This window comes from Ranitomeya variabilis, chromosome 5 (genome assembly GCF_051348905.1).
Source record: "Ranitomeya variabilis isolate aRanVar5 chromosome 5, aRanVar5.hap1, whole genome shotgun sequence".
Lineage (NCBI taxonomy): Eukaryota > Metazoa > Chordata > Amphibia > Anura > Dendrobatidae > Ranitomeya > Ranitomeya variabilis.
In genome coordinates this window covers 404,518,883-404,544,620 of record NC_135236.1, presented here as the reverse complement: position 1 = coordinate 404,544,620, position 25,738 = coordinate 404,518,883, and the positions used below count along the sequence as shown (strand labels likewise).

Here is a 25,738-nt window from a genome sequence, read left to right as displayed (position 1 = left end):
TAACACGCACCCGGCGGCCCTGCAATTCCAGACATGTGGCACGTCTTTTTAGATCGCAGCATGTCCGTTTACCTTGCGTCGCCACTGCGCAGCCGCAAGGTAAAACACAGGGCTCTATCTGTGGGGTGCGATGATTCCGGATGTGTGCAATGAGCACATCCGGCATCATCGCGTCTACAGAAGGGGGCGGTGCGAGTTTTCCTCTCCGTCCAAAGCGCCGGCCATCCGGAACGTGGACACATACCCTTATTCTGTATAATATTTTAAATATTTATGAATAAAATTGATTTATTTGGCACAAGATGCTCATTTTCTCCCCTTTTTCTTCCTTTAGCTTGAGGGGGTGGTGGTTATTAATATTTTTTTATTTATTTTTTTGTCCACATATGAGGGCTTGTTTTATGCAGGAAGAATTATAGTTTTGAAACCATACAATGTACTAGAACACAGTGAAAAAATGTAAGTGGTGAATTTGTGCAAAAAAAAGCAATTCTGCAGGGTTTTTGTTTTTTTTTTTCTGTTTTTATGGCGTTCATTGTGTGGTAAATATGATTCTCCAGTTCATGGCAATTATGACTATATCAAAATTGAATTTTTTTTTCTGCTGCAAAAATTTTACATTTCTCTATCAATGGAGCTGTGTGAAGACTTGTTTTCTTGTGTGGCAAGTTGACATTTTTATTGACAATCTATTGACTTCATTTTGGGGGTAGATGCAATGTTTTGTTCTCTTCTCATTACTTTTATTTTTTTTGCGGTGTTGCAGCAACCAAAAAATAAAAAAAACTGTAATTCTGACATTTTGATTATTTTTTTTCGGTGTTACATTATTTAGCAATTAATTTTATATTTTGATCAAAGGAGTGGGCCTGATTTATGATGTAATAGTACAGGAAGGGACTAATCAGTCCAAAGACATTAATTGGAGCAATAGAGCACATGCTTGACTGCTTTTTTCCAAATGGCTCCTCACTACGGTTTTGCAGTGAACAGCAGGACCTGGGGGGCTCCGAACCCCATTCTGTTCTCAGCGTACAGCTATATCTAGGATGGGTGCTAAATTCCCTTTGTTGGAGAATCCTTTTAATAAAACGTGTGAGCCTGCTTAGACCTTGGATCACATGGATATCCTCTATTTTCATCTTCTAGTGTATGAATATATGAATGTATGTGTTGTGCAAACATAGGCATGCGCTGTGATCTTTGCATAGATCATTGTGCAGGGAGGGGGAGGAGGTGAGCTGTGCTCTTCAGCTGGTAATGGTGAATCCTGTGTTATTGGCAGCTAGAAGTAACAGTGTGAGGGCTCCTTACCGTCCACCATGTGTAGACTGTATAGGCACCCCAATAGACAAGCACTCTTGTGAGTTATGTCAGAACTATGATCAGTAGAAAACATGGCCCGTCTGTATATTGTGAGGGCCTGTGGTCAGTCTGAAAACGGTAATTTTGTATTCTTTGTTGTAAATTGCATAGAAAATAAAATAAAAAAGACCAAAAAATTAATATAAAAAACTTAGAATTACATTCATTCCTCTTAATGATCACTATAGTCTATTCCTAAGGCTACATTCGCACATTCAGTATTTGGTCAGTATTTTACCTCAGTATCTTTAAGCCAAAACCAGGAGTGGAACAATCAGAGGAAAAGTATAATAGAAACATATGCACCACTTCTGCATTTATCACCCTCTCCTGGTTTTGGCTACAAATACTGATGTAAAATCCTGACCAAATACTGATAGTGTGACGGCAGCCTAACACTGATGGTTTGTACCAAAGATGCTGACAAAAGTATGTACAGTATATGTAAGGTTGTATTACTGCACTTCCAGTAGTTCACTAAGGTGTCCACAAGGTGGCGCTATAAGATTTTCAAATTTCTCAAGCTTCTGCCTTGCATCTTGTAACATTCACCCGTTCGAAATGTCTCAATGTGTCTTTAACATGAAATTACGGTGTTGCGTCCTTGCCCCGTCAGTAATCAGTCCCCTATAATCAGGGTGGGTGTTTTGCTGGTTTGACAATGTGTACTTAAAGAATTCTGTACATTGTAATTTAGAATATAAATCAAAACTAAATACGAGAATAACTTTAATATAAATGTTTTTGTTTTTCAACTAGAATGACATGACGACTGTTCGCCTGCACTGGGGGGAAATCCTTATGCCGTTGCTGAAAAAGTACAAGCTAAACATAACTTGGGGGGACCAAGATCTATTAAATATTATTTTCTCCCACAACCCAGGTAAGTCTTAAAGCGGTCCTGTCACCAGGGCAAAAATGGCCAGTCTCGGCTCTTATTTTATTCTTTGAAATCCGCCATATGGTTCTAGAGTTCTGAGCCTTTTTATTTAGTGCTGATTTGTATGATCTTCATCAAGGGGGCATGGCTCATAAAATAATTTTAGAGCATCTTAAAGACCCAAAGAATCCTTTGAGACATGCCCCCTTGTAAAGACTAAAAGACTAGCGCTAAATATGAAGGTTTCACTACTCTGGAACTGTGTTGCTGATAAAAGAAACTGAGCAAATACTGGTCACTTTTGATCTGGTGACATTTTTTTTTTTTTTTGTTTAAGGGAACCTGTCAGCAGGCTTTTGCTTTATAATCTGACAGTCGCATGAGGTAGGGACAGAGACCCTGATTCTAGCTATGTATCACTCAGTTTACTGGATGCAGCAAGCAATAAATTACTTGGCACTCAGGAGAATTTTTTCATGATAAGAGGTGAACAATTCGTTTATTTGGTGCATCCAGTTCAAACTTTAAACGTTTTCGGTCTAATCACAAGACCTTCATCAGAAATCGTTTTTTTGAATACTGGAAGACACAGTGGTCATGTATGGGCCCACAAGGGTGCCGGCGTCGGACAGGGTCCGGAGAGAGAGAGTGCCTGGGAGTCCGAAGGTGCGGGAGATGAGCGCTATGGAGAGGCGAGTTACTCGCAGGAGCAGTAGCGCTGGAACCTTGGAGCGCGCGGCGCCGTGCTGCAGAGGTGGCGCTCATCTCCCGCACCTTCGGACTCCCAGGCACTCTCTCCGGACCCTGTCCGACGCCGGCACCCTTGTGGGCCCATACATGACCACTGTGTCTTCCAGTATTCAAAAAAACGATTTCTGATGAAGGTCTTGTGATTAGACCGAAAACGTTTAAAGTTTGAACTGGATGCACCAAATAAACGAATTGTTCACCTCTTATCATGAAAAAATTCTCCTGAGTGCCAAGTAATTTATTGCTTACAGTTGACGGGTTGGATACCTAACTTGTGCACCTTCAAGAAGCCCTGAGTGCCGTGTCTTCTATTACTACTGGATGCAGCAGTTATGATAGAATCACAGTTTTCTCTGTTGCAGTTTTAGCAGAGCTCCAATGTTGAGATGTGTATGACCTGCCCACCCCCCGATTAGCAGCTTTCTGTCAATATACAGGTTCTTCTCACAAAATTAGAATATCATCAAATAGTTTATTTCAGTTCTTCAATACAGAAAAGTGAAACTCGTATATTATATCGTCTTTACAGACAGTGATCTATTTCAAGTGTTTATTTATGTTAATGTTGATGATTTGGGTTTTCATTGGCTGTAAGCCATAAAGTCATTATCTCAGTAAATTAACAAAGAACACCTGCAAAGGCTTCCTAAGTGTTTAAAAACTTCTGCTTCAGTAGGCTCCACAATCATGGGGAAGACTGCTGACCTGACAGATGTCCAGAAGGCAGTCACTGACACACTCCACAAGAAGGGTAAGCCACAAAAGGTCATTGCTAAAGAAGCTGGCTGTTCAGAGTGCTGTATACAAGCATATTAATGGAACGTTGAGTGGAAGAAAAAAGGGTGGTAGAAAAAGTGCACAAGCAACTGGGAAAACCGCAGCCTTGAAAGGATTGTTAAGAAAAGGCCATTCAAAAATTTGGGGGAGAATCACAAGGAGTGGACTGCTGCTGGGGTCATTGCTTCAAGAGCCACCACACACAGACGTATCCAGAACATGGGCTACAAGTGTCACATTCCTTGTGTCAAGCCACTCATGACCAATAAACAACACCAGAAGCATCTTACCTGGGCCAGAGAGAAAAAGAACTGGACTGTTGCTGAGTGGTCCAAGGTGTTGTTTTCAGATGAAAGTAAATTTGCATTTCAGTTGGAAATCAAGGTCCCAGAGTCTGGAGGAAGAGTGTAGAGGCACACAATCCAAGCTGCTGGAGGTCTAGTGTGAAATTTCCACAATCAGTGATGGTTTGGGGAGCCATGTCATCTGCTGGTGTAGGTCCACTGTGTTTTATCAAGACCAAAGTCAGCACAGCCGTCTACCAGGAAATTGTAGAGCAATTCATGCTTCCCTCTGCTGAGAAGCTTTTTGCATAATTTCATTTTCCAGCAGGACTTGGCACCTGTCCACACTGCCAAAATTACCAATATGTGGTTTAAAAACAACAGTATCACTGTGCTTGATTGGCACAAACTCGTCTGACCTTAACCCCATAGAGAATCTATGGAGTATTGTCAAGAGGAAGATGAGACATCAGACCCAACAATGCAGACAAGCTGAAGGCTTCTATCAAAGCAACCTGGGCTTCCATAACACCTCAGCAGTGCCACAGGCTGATCGCCTCCATACTACGCCGCATTGATGCAAAGGGAGCCCCGACCAAGTATTCAGTGCATTTACTGAACATACATTTCAGTAGGCCAACATTTCAGATTTTAAAATTATTTTTCAAGCTGGTGTTATAAAATATTCTAATTTACTGAGATAATGACTTTTGGGTTTTCCTTGGCAGTACTTGTTCAGTCCATTTGGGACACTTACCAGGACTATCCTTGTCTTACCAATAAAAGCCCCACAGGTTACAGTTGCACACAGGAAAAATGAGAATTGTGTCCTTCCCCATGTGAAGACCTGATTGAGCTGCTTTCTCCTGCATAGTGTATACTCAGGGGATTCTAACCCCATAAAGGTACCGTCACATTAAGCGACGCTGCAGCGATAGCGACAGCGATGCCGATCGCTGCAGCGTCGCTGTTTGGTCGCTGGAGAGCTGTCACACAGACCGCTCTCCAGCGACCAACGATGCCGAGGTCCCCGGGTAACCAGGGTAAGCATCGGGTTGCTAAGCGCAGAGCCGCGCTTAGTAACCCGATGTTTACCCTGGTTACCAGCGTAAAAGTTAAAAAAACAAACAGTACATACTCACCAGCGCGTCCCCCAGCCTCTGCTTCCTGACACTGACTGAGCTCCGGCCCTAACAGCAGAGCGGTGACGTCACCGCTGTGCTTTCACTTTCAGTTTAGGGCCGGCGCTCAGTCAGTGTCAGGAAGCAGAGGCTGGGGGACGCGCTGGTGAGTATGTGCTGTTTGTTTTTTTAACTTTTACGCTGGTAACCAGGGTAAACATCGGGTTACTAAGCGCGGCCCTGCGCTTAGTAACCCGATGTTTACCCTGGTTACCAGTGTAAAATATCGCTGGTATCCTTGCTTTTGCTGTCAAACACGGCGATACACGGCGACCTAGCGACCAAATAAAGTGCAGACCTTCTAGCAGCGACCAGCAATTTCACAGCGGGATCCAGATCGCTGCTGCGTGTCAAATACAGCGATATCGCTATCCAGGTCGCTGCAACGTCACGGATCGCTGGCGATATCGCCTAGTGTGACGGTACCTTTAGTCAGTACACTCTCCCACAGCCAGGTTGTGATGATCACTGAGGAGGATATCCGATCCTACAGAAGGCGGTGTCCTAACTGTGAGTGGTATCCATATGTACGGCAAGCAGTGAGGGTAGTGTAGAATGCATGTGCTGTACTTCATCCATCTTAGGCTCCGGAGAAATCCTATCCAGGGGTGCCGCAGTAAAACGTCTCACGTGTGCAACTGTACAGGGACCCGATACATAAATCTGCCGCACAGAACGTGATGTCCACTGATGGTGAAAGGCAGAGTAATATACAGGCTTCAGTGCACAATAAAACATACTACCAAATGTATGTCAGAAGAATAATTTGGCATTTATTTGGCAATGATAGTGGGTATATGTAAAATAGCAGGTACTCTCATTACGTATAGCATAATCTTCAGTCCTCCATCACAAATGACCATAACTCTAACCCAAATATCAAATTATGTTGTTCTGCAATGTCTGTAAGGTACTTATACACAACAATTTGTTTGGTCACTATTTTGCGGCAGTGTTCGTAAACCAAAAGCGGAAATGTAAGACCCAGACTACCTATATTTCTATCTCTGTCCTACATATTATGTTGCTGTAGTGATCTATAATTTTTGAGTTCCAGCCTGTCGTATAGCCCATCATTCTATATTTGACCTGTCCTTTCCTCCCCATTAACTAAACAGATATAATACAGCGGACTAATCTCTGCTGAATTCTGGAAGATTTGTCCAGTGGGCTATATAAAACTGTCACATCTAAAATGGCATGCCGCAGACCAGTCTCTGTACAGACACTGCACCAGCAAGGGGTGCTAACATAGGTTCCAGCAGAATGCAGGCTATTACAGTGTCTGTAGAAGTGACACTTGCCAGTGATCATGCCATGTAACTTCATTGTAGTTTTATATCAATCTTAGATATGTATACGTTTTTGTTTTGTCATTGGTATCCATGTAGAAATAACTTTTTTTTTTTTTTTTTTTTTATTCCTTTGCAACAGAAAGTCTGTATGTCTTCCCTTGCCAGTGGAATTATCGCCCTGATCACTGCATTTATGGAAGCAATTGTAATGAGGCTGAAGATGGAATTTTCATTCTTCATGGGAATAGAGGTGTATACCATGACAATAAGCAGCCAGCATTTAGAGCTGTATATGAAGCCCTACGCAATGTAAGGTTCAGCATTTTATTGTGTTTTTGATTATTTCAGTACAAAGCCAAGATTACCATAGTACATGTTTAGTTTAACCAATTCCCATTATCGAGGTATGGAACGTGTCCGTTTTCATAAAGATTAGTGATGAGCGAATATGCTCGGATACGGTGTTATCTGTGCATGCTCGTGTGCGAGCCAAATGATTTTGGCATGCTCGAAACAGATGTTTGAGTCCCCACGGCTGCATGTCTTGCAGCTGTTAGACAGCTGCAACACATACAGTGATGGCCTGTTTATTAGGCAATCCTTGTATGTGTTGCAGTTTTCTTAACAGCCGCGAGACATGCAACCGCGGGGACTCGAAAAAAAAAAAGATGTTTTAAGCGCGCCGGAGACACCCGATGATAAAAACTAATACACTAAACTTTGATGAAAAGGGTGAAAAACACTGGTGACACTTGTACCTTTTTATTGCATACATAAGAAGTTAGTGATATTTTTTTTTTAATTATTATTATGAGTTTTTAGTCTGCATAACAGTTTAGCATTGATAATGCACTGCACTATGTGGGCAGTGCAGTGTATTATCTATGCAATCAAAGGAGCACAGGTTCAATCCCCTTGTGAGACTGGCAAAGATTCCATCATGTGATGGAATTCATCATGCCCGAGATCCCGCCCTGCAGTGTGAATAAATCAGAACACACTGCGGGGTGGGGCCTCGGGTACACGCAGGCACGAGATGAATTCCATCAGATGATGTGAGTCGAAGGGCACCGCAAACGGCGCATGCCCGAAAAAGAAAAGCACTGCGCACGCGCCAGGTACGTTACTGAAGATAGAGGAGGCGGCGCCAGGCACCCAGAGGGGATGGCTGGAAGGCGGTTGTGTCCGGGGGAAAAGACGTGCCCCCCAGACAGATTAAAGGTATGGCGCCAAAATTATAAAAATTAATATTGCTGCGTTGGAAGGGAGCACAAAAAGAAGAGCCACCTTGACAGAATGCAGCCTTAGTGCTGCACAAGGTGGCTCTTTTAGTTAAAAGCGCCAGAGGGGGGTGACAGGTTCCCTTTAAAAAGCTTTGAAAATGTTGTAAAAGCTTTGATGCATCTGGCCCAAAGACTGCACTAATGAAATAGAGCAGAATGCTTCAGCATAACCTGGTGAGTGGATGTAGTTTCTCTGGGAGTAATGATGCCAGAGGATATAGTCTCTCTGGTAGTAATAATGCCAGTAGGTTTGGTCTTTCTGGGAGTAATGGTGCCAGTCGGTTTGGTCTTTCTGGGAATAATGATACTGGTGGATATAGTCTCTCTGATGGTAATGATGCCAGTAGATGTAGTCACTTTGACAGTAATGATGCCAGTGGATGTAGTCTCTCTGATAGTAATAATGCCAGTGGATGTAGTCTCTTTGATAGTAATGATGCCAGTGGATGTGGTCTCCCTGGAAGTAATGGTGCCAGTGGATGTAGTGTCCAAGGGAGTAATGATGCCAGTGGATGTGGTCTCTCTGATAGTAATGATGCCATTGGATGTGGTCTCTCTGATAGTAATGATGCCAGTAGATGTAGTCTCTTTGGGAGTAATGATGCCAGTGGATGTAGTCTCTTTGATAGTAATGATGCCAGTGGATGTAGTCTCCCTGGGAGTAATGATGCCAGTGGATGTGGTCTCTCTGATAGTAATGGTGCCATTGGATGTAGTCTCTCTGATAGTAATGATGCCAGTAGATGTAGTCTCTTTGGGAGTAATGATGCCAGTGGATGTGGTGTCTCTGGGAGTAATGATGCCAGTGGATGTGATCTCTGGGAGTAATGATACCACTGGATGTGGTCTCCCTGGGAGTAATGATGCCAGTGGATGTGGTCTCTCTGATAGTAATGGTGCCATTGGATGTAGTCTCTCTGATAGTAATGATGCCAGTAGATGTAGTCTCTTTGGGAGTAATGATGCCAGTGGATGTGGTGTCTCTGGGAGTAATGATGCCAGTGGATGTGATCTCTGGGAGTAATGATGCCACTGGATGTGGTCTCCCTGGGAGTAATGATACCAGTGGATGTAGTCTCTTTGATAGTAATGATGCCAGTGGATGTAGTCTCCCTGGGAGTAATGATGCCAGTGGATGTGGTCTCTCTGGGAGTAATGATGCCAGTGGGTGTAGCCTCTCTGAGAGTAATGACCAATAAAAGGACTAAAATTAGATCAGTGTATATGGACACATTCAGATAGGGGAATCTAAACCACACCAGCCTAAACATGCAATAAACCTATAGCAACAGGTTAAGAAAAAGGGCATGGTCTATGGAAACAACAATAGTCCTATACCACATAATTAATCAGAATGCAAGAATAATCTCATTAATTTGAGTGCACTAATAAAGGTAACAGTGACCTAATGAGGAATGATGTAAAGTACCAGCCATGGAAAAAGTCAGGTCAGGACACGCTAGGTAAATCATTCAGCTGCGGCGAAGAAAACAATCTCCGAGCACTAAAAAACTCGGAGGACACCCGAGCATGCTCGGGAAATCTCGAGTAACGAGTATATTCGCTCATCACTAGTAGAAACCAAAGGCTTTCAAAAATAATCCACTACGTCGGAGATGACCTCACACAGCCCACCATTTCTCGTAACAATGGGAAGTCCATGGGGATTAATTGGATTCTTGTTCAGCTTTGGAATGAAGTAGAACGTGTGTAATCTTGGATGGCAATCCTGAATATTAGTTTTTTAGTTATAATGCTGTCCTGATGGGCCTTCTAAAGTATGACAACAAGTTCAGTCTGAAATGAAGTAAGAGGGTTAAACGTGAGTTTACGAAAACACTTATTGTCTCCTATCAACTTATATGCCTGTTTTTCGTACATTTGGGTAGGCCAAATGACCAAGTTACGTCATTTATCCACAGGCTTATGAAAAACATCAGACCATGATTTCAATACTTATAGTGCTGTTAATTTGCTTTGGGTCAAATTAAAGCGGTTACTGTAGTTGAAGGCTAGATAGTCAATGTCAGCCCTAACTATAGTAATTTGGTAAAAATTTTCACCACTGGACTAATTCCTAACGCAGGAATCTTTTGGACTTGGTGAACAGGTGGGCAGGTATCGCGCTGACGTTACTTGATTCATTTTCCTTCTCCATGGACTGGAGCGTTTGCAGAGCTTTTTTTCCTCATTATTAGTAAACATCTGCAGGTCCAGTTTAAAATGTAAATGCATGTAGAAAAGCCGAGGAGACACAATCACGTGTTTCTCAACGCAAGCAATGAATAGCCAGGTTTTTCACCGGGAAGGAACAACCACGGGAAGGGCAGCATCCAATAAAGGAAAACCACCTATGCCAAAACATGGTATCCATCCACAGACAGCTGTTTTGGGGTATTTGCCCCTCATCAGTGTGGAGTAGGAAACTGGCTACTAGGAGCAGTGCCTAGTGAAAAGACTATAAACATAAGGATGAATGACCTCGGGGAGATCAAAACATCCAACACTGCGGAGACACCATCACGTGTTTCTCAACGCAGTGATCCAGAACACTGCCCCATCCCTAAAGGGAAATATGCAAATGCATGTAGAAAAGCCGCGGAGACACCATCACGTGTTTTCTCTTCGCCACGACAGCACCCACTGAGAGAGGGGATCCGCCCCTAGGAACAGGAAACCCTACGGAGAAATAAAAGGGGCGGTCTCCCTCGCTCCCACAGTTTGGTTTCCTGTTCCTACGGGAATCCATGGAGAGAAGAGGATACCCAGCCTGGATGCCGCTTGCGCAGTTTACCTTTGAGGACGGCAAGGGCTCCAGAGCTGGAAGCAGCGTCGGGGGTCCTGGCTCAGTTTCCCCCCTCTGCTGGCAGACGCCGTGAGGCCAGGACGGGCGGTTGCTGGCTCACGAGGTGCCATCCGGAATCGTCTGCGGGAGCAAGCGCTGTGGTACGGTCAGCGTCGCGCCGTCCTCGGCAGGCGCATAGACAGCGTGGAGCCCCAGTGTATTCCCCCGGAAGTACAGGTAAGCTTCCGGGGTTATGGAGGAGGAGGACGGCGCCTGCGCTGATACCGGTGGCAGCGCAGGCGCATAGAGTATGGCCGTGACCCGGAAGTGATTAGCACTTCCGGGTACAACCGGAAGAAGATGGCGTCCCCCATGTGAAAAGACGCCGGCAATATCGCTCCGGCGTCCACTATGGATTCTGCGCAGGACCCTGTGATGTCTTCTATTGAAGCCACCGCATCCACTCCACGCAGCCATGCCAGCACCAGCCGCTCTAAACAGAGCGGATCTTCTAGGAAGAGCAAGTCGGATCGAGCTGTTCCTCAACCTGTGCCTCAGTCTCCTCCTCATCAGCCGGTACCTCCACAGACAGCTTCACTGGGGTGAGTGTATATCTACCCTATTAGGCTGATTATTGTTCCCTCTCCCTCTATACACCCTAGGCCAAAAGGACTGAAAAAACGAAACACAGGCAGTGTGTGTTATGTCTCCAGCCCCTTCCGGATAGTCACAAAAAGAGGCTTTGTAAACCGTGTATTGACTCTACCTTACGGGAAGAAGCCTCGGTTAAATCAGAAGACATTAGAGTCATGATCAGGGAGGAATTACGAGCCCTACGTGGTTCTGACAAAGAGCCGCGTACTAAGGGAAGAAAGGGGTATGTTTCCCCTATGTCTGACCAGTCGTCTGATAGAGAAAATGCATACTCTGATATCTCCCGCGAATACGTTTCCTCAGATGAGGATCAAGATACATGCTTTCCCACCGATAGCATCGATAACCTGGTAAAATCCGTTTGCAACACCATGGGCATTGAAGATTCTAAGGTCCCTAGAACGCAGCAAGATATTATGTTCGCTGGTCTGTCAGAAAGGAAAAGGCCCTCCTTTCCTGTAATAGCAGCGGTAAAGGATCTAATCAAAAAAGAGTGGGAAAGCCAGGGGCAAAGGGGTTTACCACCAACCTCAAAAAGGCGTTATCCCTTCAATGATGAAGAATTCTCATCATGGTCAAAAGCCCCGAAGGTGGATGCAGCAGTGGCATCCACATCCAAAAAATCCTCACTGCCTGTGGAGGATTCGGGCTCATTGCAAGACCCACTGGACCGTAAAACCGACTCTTTTAAAAAGAGCCTGGGAGTCATGTACGGGAGCCTTTAGGCCGGCAATATCGGCTACATGCACCGCTAGGTCCATGCTAGTCTGGCTGAATGACTTGGAGGAAAGACTAAAAAGCGGTCTCTCTAGAGACAAATTAATGTCCTCTATACCCCTGATCAGAGGGGCTACAGCCTTCCTGGCGGACTCATCTGCTGACTCCATACGCTTGGCAGCCAAGTCAGCGGGCCTCACGAACGCAGGATGTAGAGCCCTGTGGCTTAAAGGATGGAAGGGTGATCCCCAGACAAAATCCAAATTGTGTGGCCTCCCATGTCAGGGTGAGTACCTGTTTGGTACTAAGCTGGACGAGATCTTAACCAAAGCGGGAGAGAGAAAGAAGGGCTTCCCTAATGTTAATTACCTTCCGTCCTATAGGAGAGCGTTCCGGAAGCCCGTGTTTAATAGGAGGAAAGATTTTAAGAACCAAGACCGCTGGGCCACTGGAGACACCAAACAAAGAGGTGCATTCTTTGGGAAGCGCCCTTTCAAACCTGAGGACAAACCCCGTTAGAGCGGATCTACCTGTGGGAGGTAGATTGTCCTCCTTCTCAGATAAATGGCGGCAGATAACCTCAAATAGTTGGGCAAATAATCTCGTCACCTCTGGCTTAAAATTAAAATTTTCCCGAGTCCCTCCGGACTCATTTCTATTGACTTCATTAAAATCACAATCGCAACAGGAGGCGTTGGAGCAAGAAGTAATGAATCTTCTATCCAAGGGGGTTTTGGTGGAAGTTCCATTTCTTCAGGAGGGTAAAGGGTTTTATTCCCCTTTATTTTTAATACCAAAACCGGATGGATCATTCAGAACCATTATAAACCTTAGAAAGTTAAACACCTTCTTAGAAAATCAAACCTTTAAAATGGAGTCTATCCGATCCACCATAAAACTCCTGTTTCCCCATTGCTTTATGACGGTTCTTGACCTTAAAGATGCGTATTATCATCTACCAATCTTTATGGAACACCAACAATATCTCCGCGTGGCAATTGTATTGAAGGGATGTATTCGGCACTTTCAGTATACAGCAATGCCCTTTGGACTATCAATAGCCCCAAGAGTATTCACTAAACTAATGTCGGAGGTAATGTCATATCTAAGACTAAAAGACACCCTAATAATCCCATACCTAGACGACCTTTTGGTAGTGGGAAATTCCCCTTCTCAATGTCGGCAACGATTGAGTGATATGATTTCAACTCTACAGAGATTAGGGTGGCTAATAAATTGGGAAAAATCTAGGCTATTTCCAACAACTCGGCAAACATTTCTGGGGATTATATTAGACTCTATAAGCCAGAGATGTTTTCTCCCAGAAACTAAACAAATAACGGTTAGAAATAAAGTCCAGTCGGTAATAAATAAACCTTTAATTTCCTTGCGGGAAGGCATGTCCCTTCTTGGCTTCTTCACATCGTGTATCCCAGCTGTACCTTGGGCTCAGTTCCATTCGAGGCGTTTACAGTATGCAATTTTACATGAAGAGGTAAAATTACAAGGGCATTTGGACGGTAAAATCTCCCTTTCTAGTGAAGTAATCCAATCTCTAAACTGGTGGCTAGAACCAAATCATCTGGTTACTGGAGTTCCCTGGGTAATTAAACCCTCGAACACAATATTTACGGACGCCAGTCCTAGTGGTTGGGGAGCACACTTAGGAGACCAGTTAGTCCAAGGACTATGGTCAATTGCGGAGTCAGACGACTCATCTAATAAAAGAGGGCTAAAAGCGATCTATCATGCCATATGTGAATTCCTTCCGCAGCTACACGGAACACATACCAGAATTCTATCAGACAACATGACATCAGTAGCTTATATCAATCATCAAGGAGGAACAAGATCAGGCTCTCTCATGTCTATAGCCGAAGACATCCTAACTATGGCCGAAGAACATCTTCCGTCCCTATCAGCGCTTCATGTCAGAGGAGTGGACAACTCAAAAGCAGACTTCCTCAGTCGTCATACCCTCCACCAGGGCGAGTGGGTTCTAAATCATCGGATTTTCAAAATGATAGCCATGAAATGGGGCATACCCGAAATAGATCTCTTCGCTACGAGAGACAACAGGCAGTTAAAAAGATTCGCTTCAATGTTCCAAACCGACAATCCCGATATTCTCGATGCTCTCCAGGTTCCATGGACATTTCAGAAAGCATATGCCTTTCCTCCGCTGATACTTCTTCCAACAGTGATCAGGAAGATAAGGGAGGACAGAGCGAATATAATCCTTATTGCTCCGTTTTGGCCAAAAAGACCATGGTTCTCCCTGCTCAGAGCCATGTCCATCTCAGATCCATGGATTCTCCCAGAGGATCAGGATCTTCTCTTCCAGGGGCCCTTCAACCACCCTCAGGTGAAGGGTCTACGATTGACAGCCTGGAATTTGAGAGGCAGCTGTTAAAATTAAGAGGCTTCTCTGATAACGTGATCAATACCTTATTATTAAGTAGGAAAAAATCCACTACATCTATCTATGTAAGAGTGTGGAGAAAATTCCTAAGCCTCTATCCATCGGCCCTGTCGAATGAAATTCCAGTCTCTACTATTTTAGAGTTTCTCCAGAAAGGACGTGATTTAGGCCTTTCAGTTAGTACCTTAAAGGTACAAGTCTCTGCACTAGGGGCCCTGTATAGTCACAACGTTGCGGGTGATAGGTGGATAGCCAGATTTATTTCAGCCTGCCAAAGATCAGAACCAGTTCAAATTCCCCACTTACCTCCTTGGGATGTTAATTTAGTCCTTGAAGCCTTGACAGATCACCCTTTCGAGCCTCTACACTCGGCTCACATTAAACACGTTTCCCTCAAGACTGCTCTTCTTGTCGCTTTAGTATCGGCAAGAAGAGTAAGTGACATGCAGGCACTATCAGTAGATCCTCCCTTTATGTCAATATTTCCAGATAGAATTGTCCTGAAAACAGACCCTTCCTACCTACCTAAAATGTGTACTAAATTCCATAGATCTCAAGAAATTCTTCTTCCTACCTTCTATAATAACCCTACAAATCAGGAAGAAGAAAAGTACCATACTTTAGATGTGAGAAGGGCTGTAATAACTTATCTAGACAGGACTAGTCCCTGGAGGAAGAGCAGGGCTCTCTTTGTTTCCTTCCAGGGTTAAAGGAAAGGAGCTGGTGTTACAAAAGGCACATTATCCCGATGGATTCGGGAAGCGATATACCTGGCCTATTCGTCTAAAGGGGAGAATCCACCTGAGACTGTAAAGGCACATTCCACCCGGGCGATAGCATCATCTTGGGCTGAACGAGCAGAGGTTCCAATAGAACTCATATGTAAGGCCGCAACCTGGTCTTCTCCTACTACCTTCTATAGTCACTATAGACTAGATTTATCTGCCTCCACTGACTTGTGTTTCGGTAGATCAGTTCTTAACACGATAATCCCCCCCAAATAACTATCTCTGAAAGTCTCTCAGTGGGTGCTGTCGTGGCGAAGAGAAAACACCGGATTACGTACCGGTAATGCTCTTTTATAGAGCCACGACCGCACCCCTTCACTTCCCTCCCATATATATTAGTTTGCATATGAGCACTGTTAAGGGTGATTGGTTCTTGTAAATATACGTAATTACGTTAAGATAAATGATGGTATAAGAATTACCTACTAAAACTGTTGGGCGGTTCCTCGCAATCTCTGTAACCCAAACTGTGGGAGCGAGGGGGACCGCCCCTTTTATCTCTCCGTAGGGTTTCCTGTTCCTAGGGGCGGATCCCCTCTCTCAGTGGGTGCTGTCGTGGCTCTATAAAAGAGCATTACCGGTACGTAATCCGGTGTTTCTCAACGCAAGCAATGAATAGCCAGGTCTTTCACCGGGAAGGAACAACCATAGGAAGGGCAGCATCCAATAAAGGAAAACCACCTATGCCAAAACATGGTATCCATCCACAGACAGCTGTTTCGGGGTATTTGCCCCTTATCAGTTCCCTACTCCACATTGATTTTCCTTTATTGGATGCTGCCCTTCCCGTGGTTGTTCCTTCACGGTGAAAGACCTGGCTATTCATTGCTTGTGTTGAGAAACACGTGATGGTGTCTCCGCGGCTTTTCTACATGCATTTGCATATTTCCCATCAGGGATGGGGGCAGTGTTCTGGATCACTGTGTTGAGAAACACGTGATGGTGTCTCCGCAGTGTTGGATGTTTTGATCTCCCCGAGGTCATTCACCCTTATGTTTACAGTTTAAAATGTAGTCTCTTCAGAATGTTTCCTCGCGAACAAATAGGAATCCTTTACCGATATAAATGCATCTAAGCGGGAAGACGGAGACAAAATTAGGCCTTGTTCAAGAAAATGTAACTGTGCTGTGTTACATAACATATGTTTACTACCTTAAATTGATCACTATTTTTTTCGCAGCACTACGAGGCTACGAATCCCTAGAGTGTTTGGAGTCACTAGTTGATATTCTGGTTTCATTCCCTGAAACGGTAGAGGTTTCAGAGGGGTCGCTTGACCTAGAGTGGTGGGCAGCGGACTTCTTTTATTGCCACCTAGAAATTGTATTTGTTTCACAATCAGAGCCATCTCGGAGGTATTTTTTCAATTTTCCTTGATTAAAATCTTCCTCCCATTTGTCTGTCCTTATTTAATTCCCTCAACCATGCATCCAGTTGGTCACCTGGCGTGGTTTTATGTTCCATATTTTTCGGACTATAGGACGCACTGGACCATAAGACGCACCTAGGTTTCAGAGGAGGAAATAAGAAAAAAAAATTTAATTAGAAAAATGGTCAATTCTGTACTCCATATCCTCCTGGTATATATGGTCTCATCATCCCTATCCTGGTATACATGGCCCCCTCATCCCTATCCTGGTATGCACGGCCGCCTCATCCCTATCCTGGTATGCAAGGCCGCTTCATCCCTATCCTGGTTTGCACGGCCCCCTGATCCCCATATACTTGTATGCACGGCCCCCTGATCCCCATCCTGGCATGCACGGCCCCCTGATCCCCATCCTGGCATGCACGGCCCTCTCATCCCCATCCTGGCATGCATGGCCCCCATCTCTGGCCTGGTATGATTGGCCCCCATCAGGAGAAGAAAAACAAATATAAACCATTTATACTTGCCTTTCTGTGCTGAATGAATATTCACTGCATTCCACGCCTATGGGAGTGGAGCGCAGTGAATTTTCATTGCCTTAAAGAGTAGGCACACGTGAACGCCCGGCAGCTGCAGGAAGCTGGCTGCTGAGGCTATCTGCGTGTGCGCTATTAAAGAGCAATAAATATTCACTGCCCTCCACGCCCATGGGTGTGGAATGCCGTGAATATTCACTGCTCTTTAGCAGTGGGCATAGGAGTTGACCGTAGCCGCCGGCTCCTGCCTCCTCCCCACTGCTCTGCCACTCCACACCACAGCCAGAGAAGGATCATGCGGACTATAAGATGCACCCCCCATTTTCCTCGACATTTTTGGAAGGAAAAAAGTGCATCTTATAGGCCGAAAAATACGGTAATGATTTTTGTAGGAGGTGGTGTTAATTATCTATTTCCATCAAAGAGGAGGTCTTTTTGTATGATAATTTTAAGAAACTCCATTAAACAGGTAGGTGCTGGCAGTTCTACTCCACCTTTTTTTAAAAGGCCTTCGTCTTCCAATTCAAAAGTAGAATATAGTTGGACCACAAGTCCTCAGGGAATTATACTTTTACTGAGATGTCTAAAGATGTTTTGTTCCATCAGACTTTTGTTTTACGTTGGAGAGCATTTTTGTAACCGTACAAAAGATCTTTATTGCTAAGAGAGGTATCCTGTAAAACTACTGAGGCACTTTGATGCTTTATTACACCAAGAAACTTCATATCAAATCCATATCAAAAGAGGGACAATCTGTTGTAAAACAGCACCACATGTAGTAAAGTTCAAAAGTCCAAACAATCATGCTAATGGCACTTCCTATGCATTATACATAATACATTTTAGGAATGGATAGCCAAAAAAAGATGAAGAGAACTATATTTGAAAATAAGTAAATCTTTATTACCAATTAGACAATTAAAGTTACCGTAATATAAAGCCACAAAGTGCATCATATGAGGGACATCTTTGGGTAACTGACTGTATGAACACAATGTAATGTATCCAATGCTGAAACTATCATTCAATACAACCAAGTAACTTATGATATTAATAATGTGACCAGTTAAAGAAAAATGCCCATAAATCTGATTAGTGTTTCTCAAATACCGATAAGGGCCTCCATACACATTATAGATACCTTAGGTGTTGGATGAAATATTGTTTGGCTGACAACTATTTCTCCCGACTCCTCTATACAAAAAGATTGCATGGCTTAGCTGAATTCTTCTATGTTGTCCTGAGAGAGGCACTACTAGACTGTTCTGGTGGTGGCTTGTGTCTCGTAGAGCAAAATAATTGGTCATAGGAAAGCCAATGTGTGGCTACTAGCGAAAGTCTAGTGTAATCGTGCCCTCAAGAAGAACTACCTCTGTCACTGAATATAATGCTTCAGTGTAAGAACACCATTAAACCTTGGCCTGGTTATTTGACAACTTTCCCGAGGTTATTACATTAAATGTATGCATGGTTTTCAGCCAAGCAGATCTAATTTCTTTTCTTTCAAGCTACAAATAAGCCTTCTAATAAACAATTTATTACTTGTAAACCCACTGATGAGTTGTAAAATTGGTTGGCACTCATTGTAGTATAAGAGGCTGCCTTGTATATAACCTTCAAAAATCAATACTATATTTTAATGGTGCTATATAACTTCTGTCATGTGGAAGTAAAAATGAAAAAGTGCACTTTTGGGGATGTGAGGTTGTTCTTCCTTCACTAAAACGGTTTCCATGAAATTCTTTTCTTAATGGTTAGCGAAATCTGCCCTTTTTTCTTGGAACATGACCTCTATTTCAGCTAAAGCTTTTCCATACAGTCATTAAGGCTTTTTGTTAATGTAGCATTGTAGTCGATACTTGCTTACATTTTGCAAGCGTTAAATAGCATGATGTTGACTTGTAGAAAATGAATTTTTAATGCTGATTGGTATTGGCATACTTAGTGATTTTTCAGCCAACACACTAACAATTTACCGTACCTGCAACTTGTGATAAATTGCATGTTTAATGATCAGTTTCAAACAAGCGTTTCTTGACACAAATTCTGTTGTTTTTTTTTTGGTTGAAAACCTGTAGAAGCCACCTTAAATGTGTGAATGAGCTGTTTCAGGCTATGGGCCGGACCCTGATCTGTATGAGAATCTGCCCCCCAAACTTAATTTAAATGAAAGCGGGACTTTAAAATTGAGACATGTAATGACTGACAGTCTGATCTCCTGCTCTACAAGGTCCTCACTGGTAATACCCCTTTTTGTTTATTATAATCCCTGGAGGCAGATTGTTTGGGAGATCTTAACAGCTTATTTACATATTCAGACAATTGTGGATTTCTTTGGTGTAAGACATCGGATCGCAGATATTAAGTTATCATTTTCTCCAGTTTCCTATGACCTACATGCCCATAAAGGTGGATTAGGAGCGTTGAGCCTACTGACAGTCGCCCTTTAAAACAGCGGCTGGATTTTTAATTTATAATTTGCTGCTTATTGATTGGCCACCTCTGTCATCTGTCAGAGATGCCTGTCTTTGTTTTAGAGCTTGTCACATTGTCACTGGTCTAAACTGTCAGTCATAAAGAACTCACTGTCACCTGGCAAAAATAAGGCTGGGGAGCGATTTGCTCCTGAATAGCAACGATAGGAAAAAACCCCAAAAGCAGTTTTTGTGTCTGTTGTGGAAAAATCCATTTTCCTATTAATGGCAGCACAGACCTCTTACTAAACCCAATGGATTTTCATACAGATTTTAGCAATGAAATGAAAAAAAACCTTGTGAACGTACCCGAAGTATGTATTTATTTTTTCAAGTGCTTAATGAGAAAATTGGTTTCAGAATAAGAGCTTAAAGCCGCATTTATACAAGCAGATGTTTGTTCTCAGCCAAAATGAGTGCTAATAGTGACCTACTAACCATTCTAGACCAGCATTTACATAGTCATTGAATATTCATGTGAAATTGTTTGCCTAGTTAGGTAATATCGCATATCTGTTTTTATCAACCAATTCGTGTTTACAGTCCATGATCTCCTCACAATCGGTGAATGTTTCCGTTGACATACACGATCATTCACACAATCTCCGGCATTTTACTACTAATCATTGGTTATCTATGTGGATTAAGCTTGATGGCTTTAGAATCAGACCGGTTATTTGCTCGCCTTAATAAACTACAGATGTGGCCGATCAAATTGGAGCTTATCTTTACATCTGAAGAGAGAGAGCTTCGACAGGTATAAATGTCATTTCTAGTCACCAGCATAGATATTTGTCATTTATGTCCTGCTGTTCACCTGTCTTTTCTGGAAGCAGTTATGATTTTCTATGTTGTCATGATTCAAAATAGTAATCCTTTTTTTTTATCCCCATAGTTCTCATTTGGAGATGACCTCATTCATTCTTTGTTGCATCCTTTAGAACTGGAATTGCAGAAAACTGAACACACCTACTGTGGCAGGATACATAAACTGTTCACAAAACAGCTTACTAAAAGCATTGATGACTTTTCGACAAGGCAATTAAATGTAAGGTGATGCTGTCGGCTGAGCCGCATTACATGTGAGCGAAATGGAAACGTACAAAGAACAGAACCACAGTTGATCATACGCTTCTGTTCATAGGAAGCACTACATGCTGTGTACTTTTACTGGAAACCTTTGTGGCCAATTGTCAGAAATGAGCAAATGCTTTCAAAATCTCCCGCTGTGCTTACATAATACCGCACAAGGATCAGAGTTTGTTGTAGGTTTTATACAATTTAAATGCTTTTTTTTTAGACAATGTTGCATAGCGTGTATTCAAGTCAAATGAAAGCATGCATACTATGTTCCGGAGCAGTAACAGTTGGAATATTGTATCGTATTCTGTATGATCAAGCCATTCAGTTGACTGAACTTAATCCAGTCATAGAGAGTTATATGTATCATCAGACCACTACTTATTCTCAGACCCCAAAATATTTGCTATCCCTTACTACCCTCAGTTTACAGTACTACCTCTTGATCAATATCTGAGCCTGACTGTGGTGGGCTATCTAACAGCAGATGAAAAAGCAATCACTAAATGCTAATGTCCTCTTTAGAGTGTTGCCTACAGTATCGCGTGTGTGTGTGTGTGTGCGTGTGTGCGTGTGCGTGCGCGCGCGCGTATATATGAGTTTTTTTTTTCTTTATAGTGTACAGCTGGTTTCCATGGAGCTTGGCCTTTAGTGCCTGGCCGAGAATGCACAGTAGTTACACTCCAGGAGAGGGTTATCTCTTGGCATCCCTTCAGTTCTCTCCAGTCCATTGATTTCTATACAGTAGTTAGTCTCCTCTCCCTCTCAGTTTCTGAAGAGATACAGTTATAAATCACCAGGATTGCAGCTTGAAAAAGCAAGTCTACTGACTGCAAATTGCTTATTTTCAATCTGTCCAATTAAAGAAATGTGGAATATCCCTTTAAAATCAATATCAACCATTCAACAAACCTTGCCACATGATTTCAGGTAAGAAGCCAAACCTAGCACTCCATTTGCAGGCATATTTGGGTGTGTTTGCCACTTTCTAGTGCAAAGCAGGACGTCTGATTCACCTGGGTGAGAGGCTTCTGACAGTGGTAACATTTCTGCTTGTTGAGAGTACCATGTCAATGTATGGAGACTTATAGGCCATGCAATGCTATTCTGGCAATTTAAATATGCGAATAGCCTTTTCTTAGAAGAATAGGAGAAGAACTTTAGTGCCACTTACTGTAGTAATCCTTAAAGTCAATATAAATCAGATACTGTGGGCAATACTCCAAAGGTGACAATAGCACAGATACATCTTTTCCATCTCTAGCAACCAGTCAGTCTTAGATGAGGTTTTCATCAATGGTAGTATTGCTACTAAATTTGCATTGGTATTATGATAATCAAAGGATCGATTAGTATTTGATGTACATGTTAATTATATGCAAATGATGAGAGAATTGAAACATAGTTTTCAAAACCCTTACATTTTTTCATTGAGTACGAGTGTCACGTGCAGAAATTCATGCGCTTGCCATGCCATCAGTGAGGTTAAGGGTTGTCTGAAGAATGTTCTGCCACGCCGTGTACACTTAGGCACGCGAATGGCGAAGATCCACTGTCGGTTCTCTTTATGATTCACAACCAATTACGTCCAAGATGTGCTCGATGGAACACAAGTCCGGAAATGATTCAGGCCACAGTACTACGTATCGAAGCATGCATGTTCATCATCGTTTTTATTTTGTGGCCGTTTTAAGATTTGAAAAAGAGTTCTGGGGTACACAAATAACTTTAGAAACACAAAAGAAGCAAGTATTGATGAACTATTGATCACCTATACATAGGATAAATCATCTGTGGCAGCTGATCTCCACCAAATCTCATATTAACGTGTACTATGGATAGGTTCTCAGTAGTTTAGTCTTAAAAAAAACCCTTTCAAAAAGGAGGAAGAACAGTAGCAGGTTACATTTAAAGAAAAGACTGGTTTGTAGGCAATCAGCCTCTCTGCTCGCCCACCACTAACCGGTTAGTGACTCCAGTATTCTGTTGCACTAATACTCTTTGCACTAGGGCCTCTTTGGATAACACTACTGTTCCTTAGTACCCTACTTCAAGCTACAAAGGGTATAATTGAGGGGACATCAATAACTTGAGGAAGGTTTCTGAATTCTATCACTTTGTAAAGATTACAGAATGGGTATTGTCTTTAGTTAGCTTCAGTATTCCCCTGCAGTAGCTGTGACGTGATAATGCATAAACCAAGCTTTCTGGCCAACAGTGTTAAACCTGTCGAACTGTGTCCATTCCTCCTTGTATTATTGACTGAATATGCCTAGTAATAAATAGTGATTTTATTTGTTGAGTTTTATAGATGTATCGATCATCGAAGTCTGGACACATAATTTTTTTTATGTATAGTTCTGCTTTCAATTGTTTTAAAGCTAATTTGTCAGTTTGGACATATTGTTTAACCTGCGTTTTATATTCTACTTTAGATTATACAAAGTTTAAAGGGGTTATAGAAAAAAACAAATACTGCAGCAACGGCGGTAAAATGACAAAATATGGATACCCTTCTCTGCCCAGGCAATTGAGATCCGGCAAGCAACCATTCTTGTGCTAAAAGTACTGTATTCAGTTCAGCTGGAGTTCACTTGTTTTTGGACTCTTCGTGGTCTCTTATGGTTGTTTTGAGATGTTTTACAATCCGAGATTTTGTAAAATTCCACTGGGAATAATTTTAAACATTTAGATCTTCCCATAGATGGAATTATTTGGTCTCACAAGTAGTACTCAGTTCTGCAGCAAATCCTAAATCTGCATTAATACCTTGGACACTGGACTAACTACAGTTTATATACTGACAAATAAGACGACTTTAACATCTGCTCTGTGAATTTCATACTTCTATTCCAAGAACAGAACTATGGAAATAAAAGTAGGGATGGTACCTGCAAATGAGACCCCAACACTGATCCTATATAATTATAATGCACTCCGTCAGGTTTCTGTAGTGACCGTTTTTTTTAGGAGGCAGCATAGCTTGGCCCATTGAGTCATTCTGTTTAACATTTTTAGTAAAATCTGTGACAGAATCTCCTAAAAGTGTTTGAACAATGCTAACACATCTAAGTACCGTATTCCTGTATAATACGGGAGCCTAAGGGTATGTTCCCACGGTCAGTAAACGCTGCGGGTTGGACGCTGTGTACATCCGCAGCATCCAACCCGCAGCAGCCAGATGTTACAGCATAGTGGGTGGGATTTCAAGAAATCAACACATACCATAAGATACGGCCTTCCCAAAACCCTGTCTGATGACAAATGCACATCTAGCAGGATACAGCAGGGCTCCACTGATAAAGGCATGGGGCAGCACAGGTGCAAACTATTGATAAAAACAGCCACCTGCACACATACCAGACCATGGAGGGGTTGGCTGCCTAGTAGAAAAAAATTTCAAGAAATCTCCCATCTCCACTATACGTGTACGGACGCCTCTGGCTTCCCTGTGGAGACTGACATGCGGCACATCTTTCCAGACTGCAGCATGTCTATTTATCTTGCGGAGATGCTCAGTTTCCACAAGATAAATATCACCAATGTATTGGGTGCGGTGATTCCGCACGGTTCAGTGAACACATGCGGAATCACGTGTGTTCAAAAGCCGGCAGCACTTTGGACAGAGCGGACATGTGCTGCGTCCAAAGCGCTGCCAATTACTGACTATGGAGATGTAGCTTTAAAGCTTTTTTTAAATTAACACTGTTCATCTACTGGATGTTTTGAGCAACCTAGGCCAAATGGCTGTATTTAGTTTAGCTAGAAATGCATAAAATTTACAAGACCAAAAACTTTCCTCTTTTAATAATGACAAGGTGTCTGTAAAAATCGGTCGCCAAGTTGATATACATATTTTTTTTGTGCCATTATAAACCTGAATAGTCAAGTCTCATCAGAAATACAGAAGACTAGTGAATAGTGCAATTTTCCTTAACGCAGAAGAGAAATGATCAACTGTAGAGCCCAATTGAATAACATTGGTCCAAGTGCTGTCCAATTTTTCCCAAAATACGGTCGTGTGAATGTAGCTATAGATATAAAGATTAAGAACACCTTTCACATAACAATTGTTTTTACATGTTAGTGGTTACCTTTTAGTTAATAAAATTGCACTAAGTTTTAATCTAAAAAAACAATGGCGTTTACCATAACTTGTAACTTTTTACACCAAAAGACTGGTGTAACCGTTATACTAAATCCCCCTGAGTGTGTTCGGTTAGCAGTCATGTAAAATATAAAGAAAAAATGATTCACCAAAGTTGGGAGTAAGTGTATGCTACATGTACGTTTTGTTGTTTGAAATTCTTCGACTGATCATCAGACTGGGTTTATATCACCCTTCCCCTCATAAAAAATCCATTTGCTTATATTTCTAATTTCTGCAACAATTTTCTTCTACGTGTTTATGTAATGCATTCCTCTTTTTAATGCGTGTATCAAATGTGAAAAGATCAGTTTACATTATTGTCTGATACTTTTAGCGATTCCGTGCCTTACTTTATGTTGCTGTTGTATTTTGTGTATGTGAGTCTTGACAATCATTTGTAATGAAAATTAATCAATTTTAAAAAAATTTTTAACATTTTTATTTTGCTTGACAAAAATATATATATGTTCCTTTGTTTAATTCTTTGCGTGTTGTGTTGACTTGTCATAGCTGAATTGCAATTTTGCCGTATCTGCCTCTCAGGTTTACTTAATTGTTTTTCCTGGGCTTTCTGGAATGGAAAAAGTGTTGCTCATTTTTATGAAAATACTCAATAAATATATAAAACTCTCCATTGGTTATCCTCATTGTGAGAAATTTAAAATCTCTCCATAGGGAAACTGTTATGAAAATTTAAGAAACATTTCTTTGGAATCGTAAATGGGGGTGCGTGAAAATTTCAGAGTTTGAAAAAGAGCTGAATAAAAAGAGTTATGAACCTCTTGCTGAGATTTAATATAAATCATGATCTGAATGGAGTTATCACAATTTGATGTTCAGGCACAGTGCCAGCTCAATCACCAGTATGTAAATATTATTGTTATAGCGCCATTTATTCCATAGCGCTTTACATGTGATTGACAGCCAAGCACTTGTAACAGCCAAGGT

The 25,738-nt window shown here is 42.3% G+C and overlaps 1 protein-coding gene across 3 annotated transcripts in view; it reads left to right on the top strand.

The window, feature by feature from the left end:
* The window catches only part of GXYLT1 (glucoside xylosyltransferase 1), a 97,613-nt gene extending 72,191 nt beyond the window's left edge, over nucleotides 1-25,422 (top strand). For 2 of the 3 annotated variants that reach the window (XM_077265114.1, XM_077265115.1), the window contains 4 exons: nucleotides 2,125-2,248; nucleotides 6,672-6,841; nucleotides 20,456-20,608; nucleotides 23,076-25,422. In XM_077265114.1, coding sequence (XP_077121229.1) covers nucleotides 2,125-2,248; nucleotides 6,672-6,841; nucleotides 20,456-20,608; nucleotides 23,076-23,102 — 474 coding nt within the window. In that variant the 3' untranslated portion in view covers nucleotides 23,103-25,422. Of the gene's footprint in view, nucleotides 1-2,124; nucleotides 2,249-6,671; nucleotides 6,842-16,361; nucleotides 17,174-20,455; nucleotides 20,609-23,075 lie in introns of those variants that run through there. The other variant, XM_077265116.1, reaches the window with a different exon arrangement.
* Nucleotides 25,423-25,738: the final 316 nt, after the last annotated feature.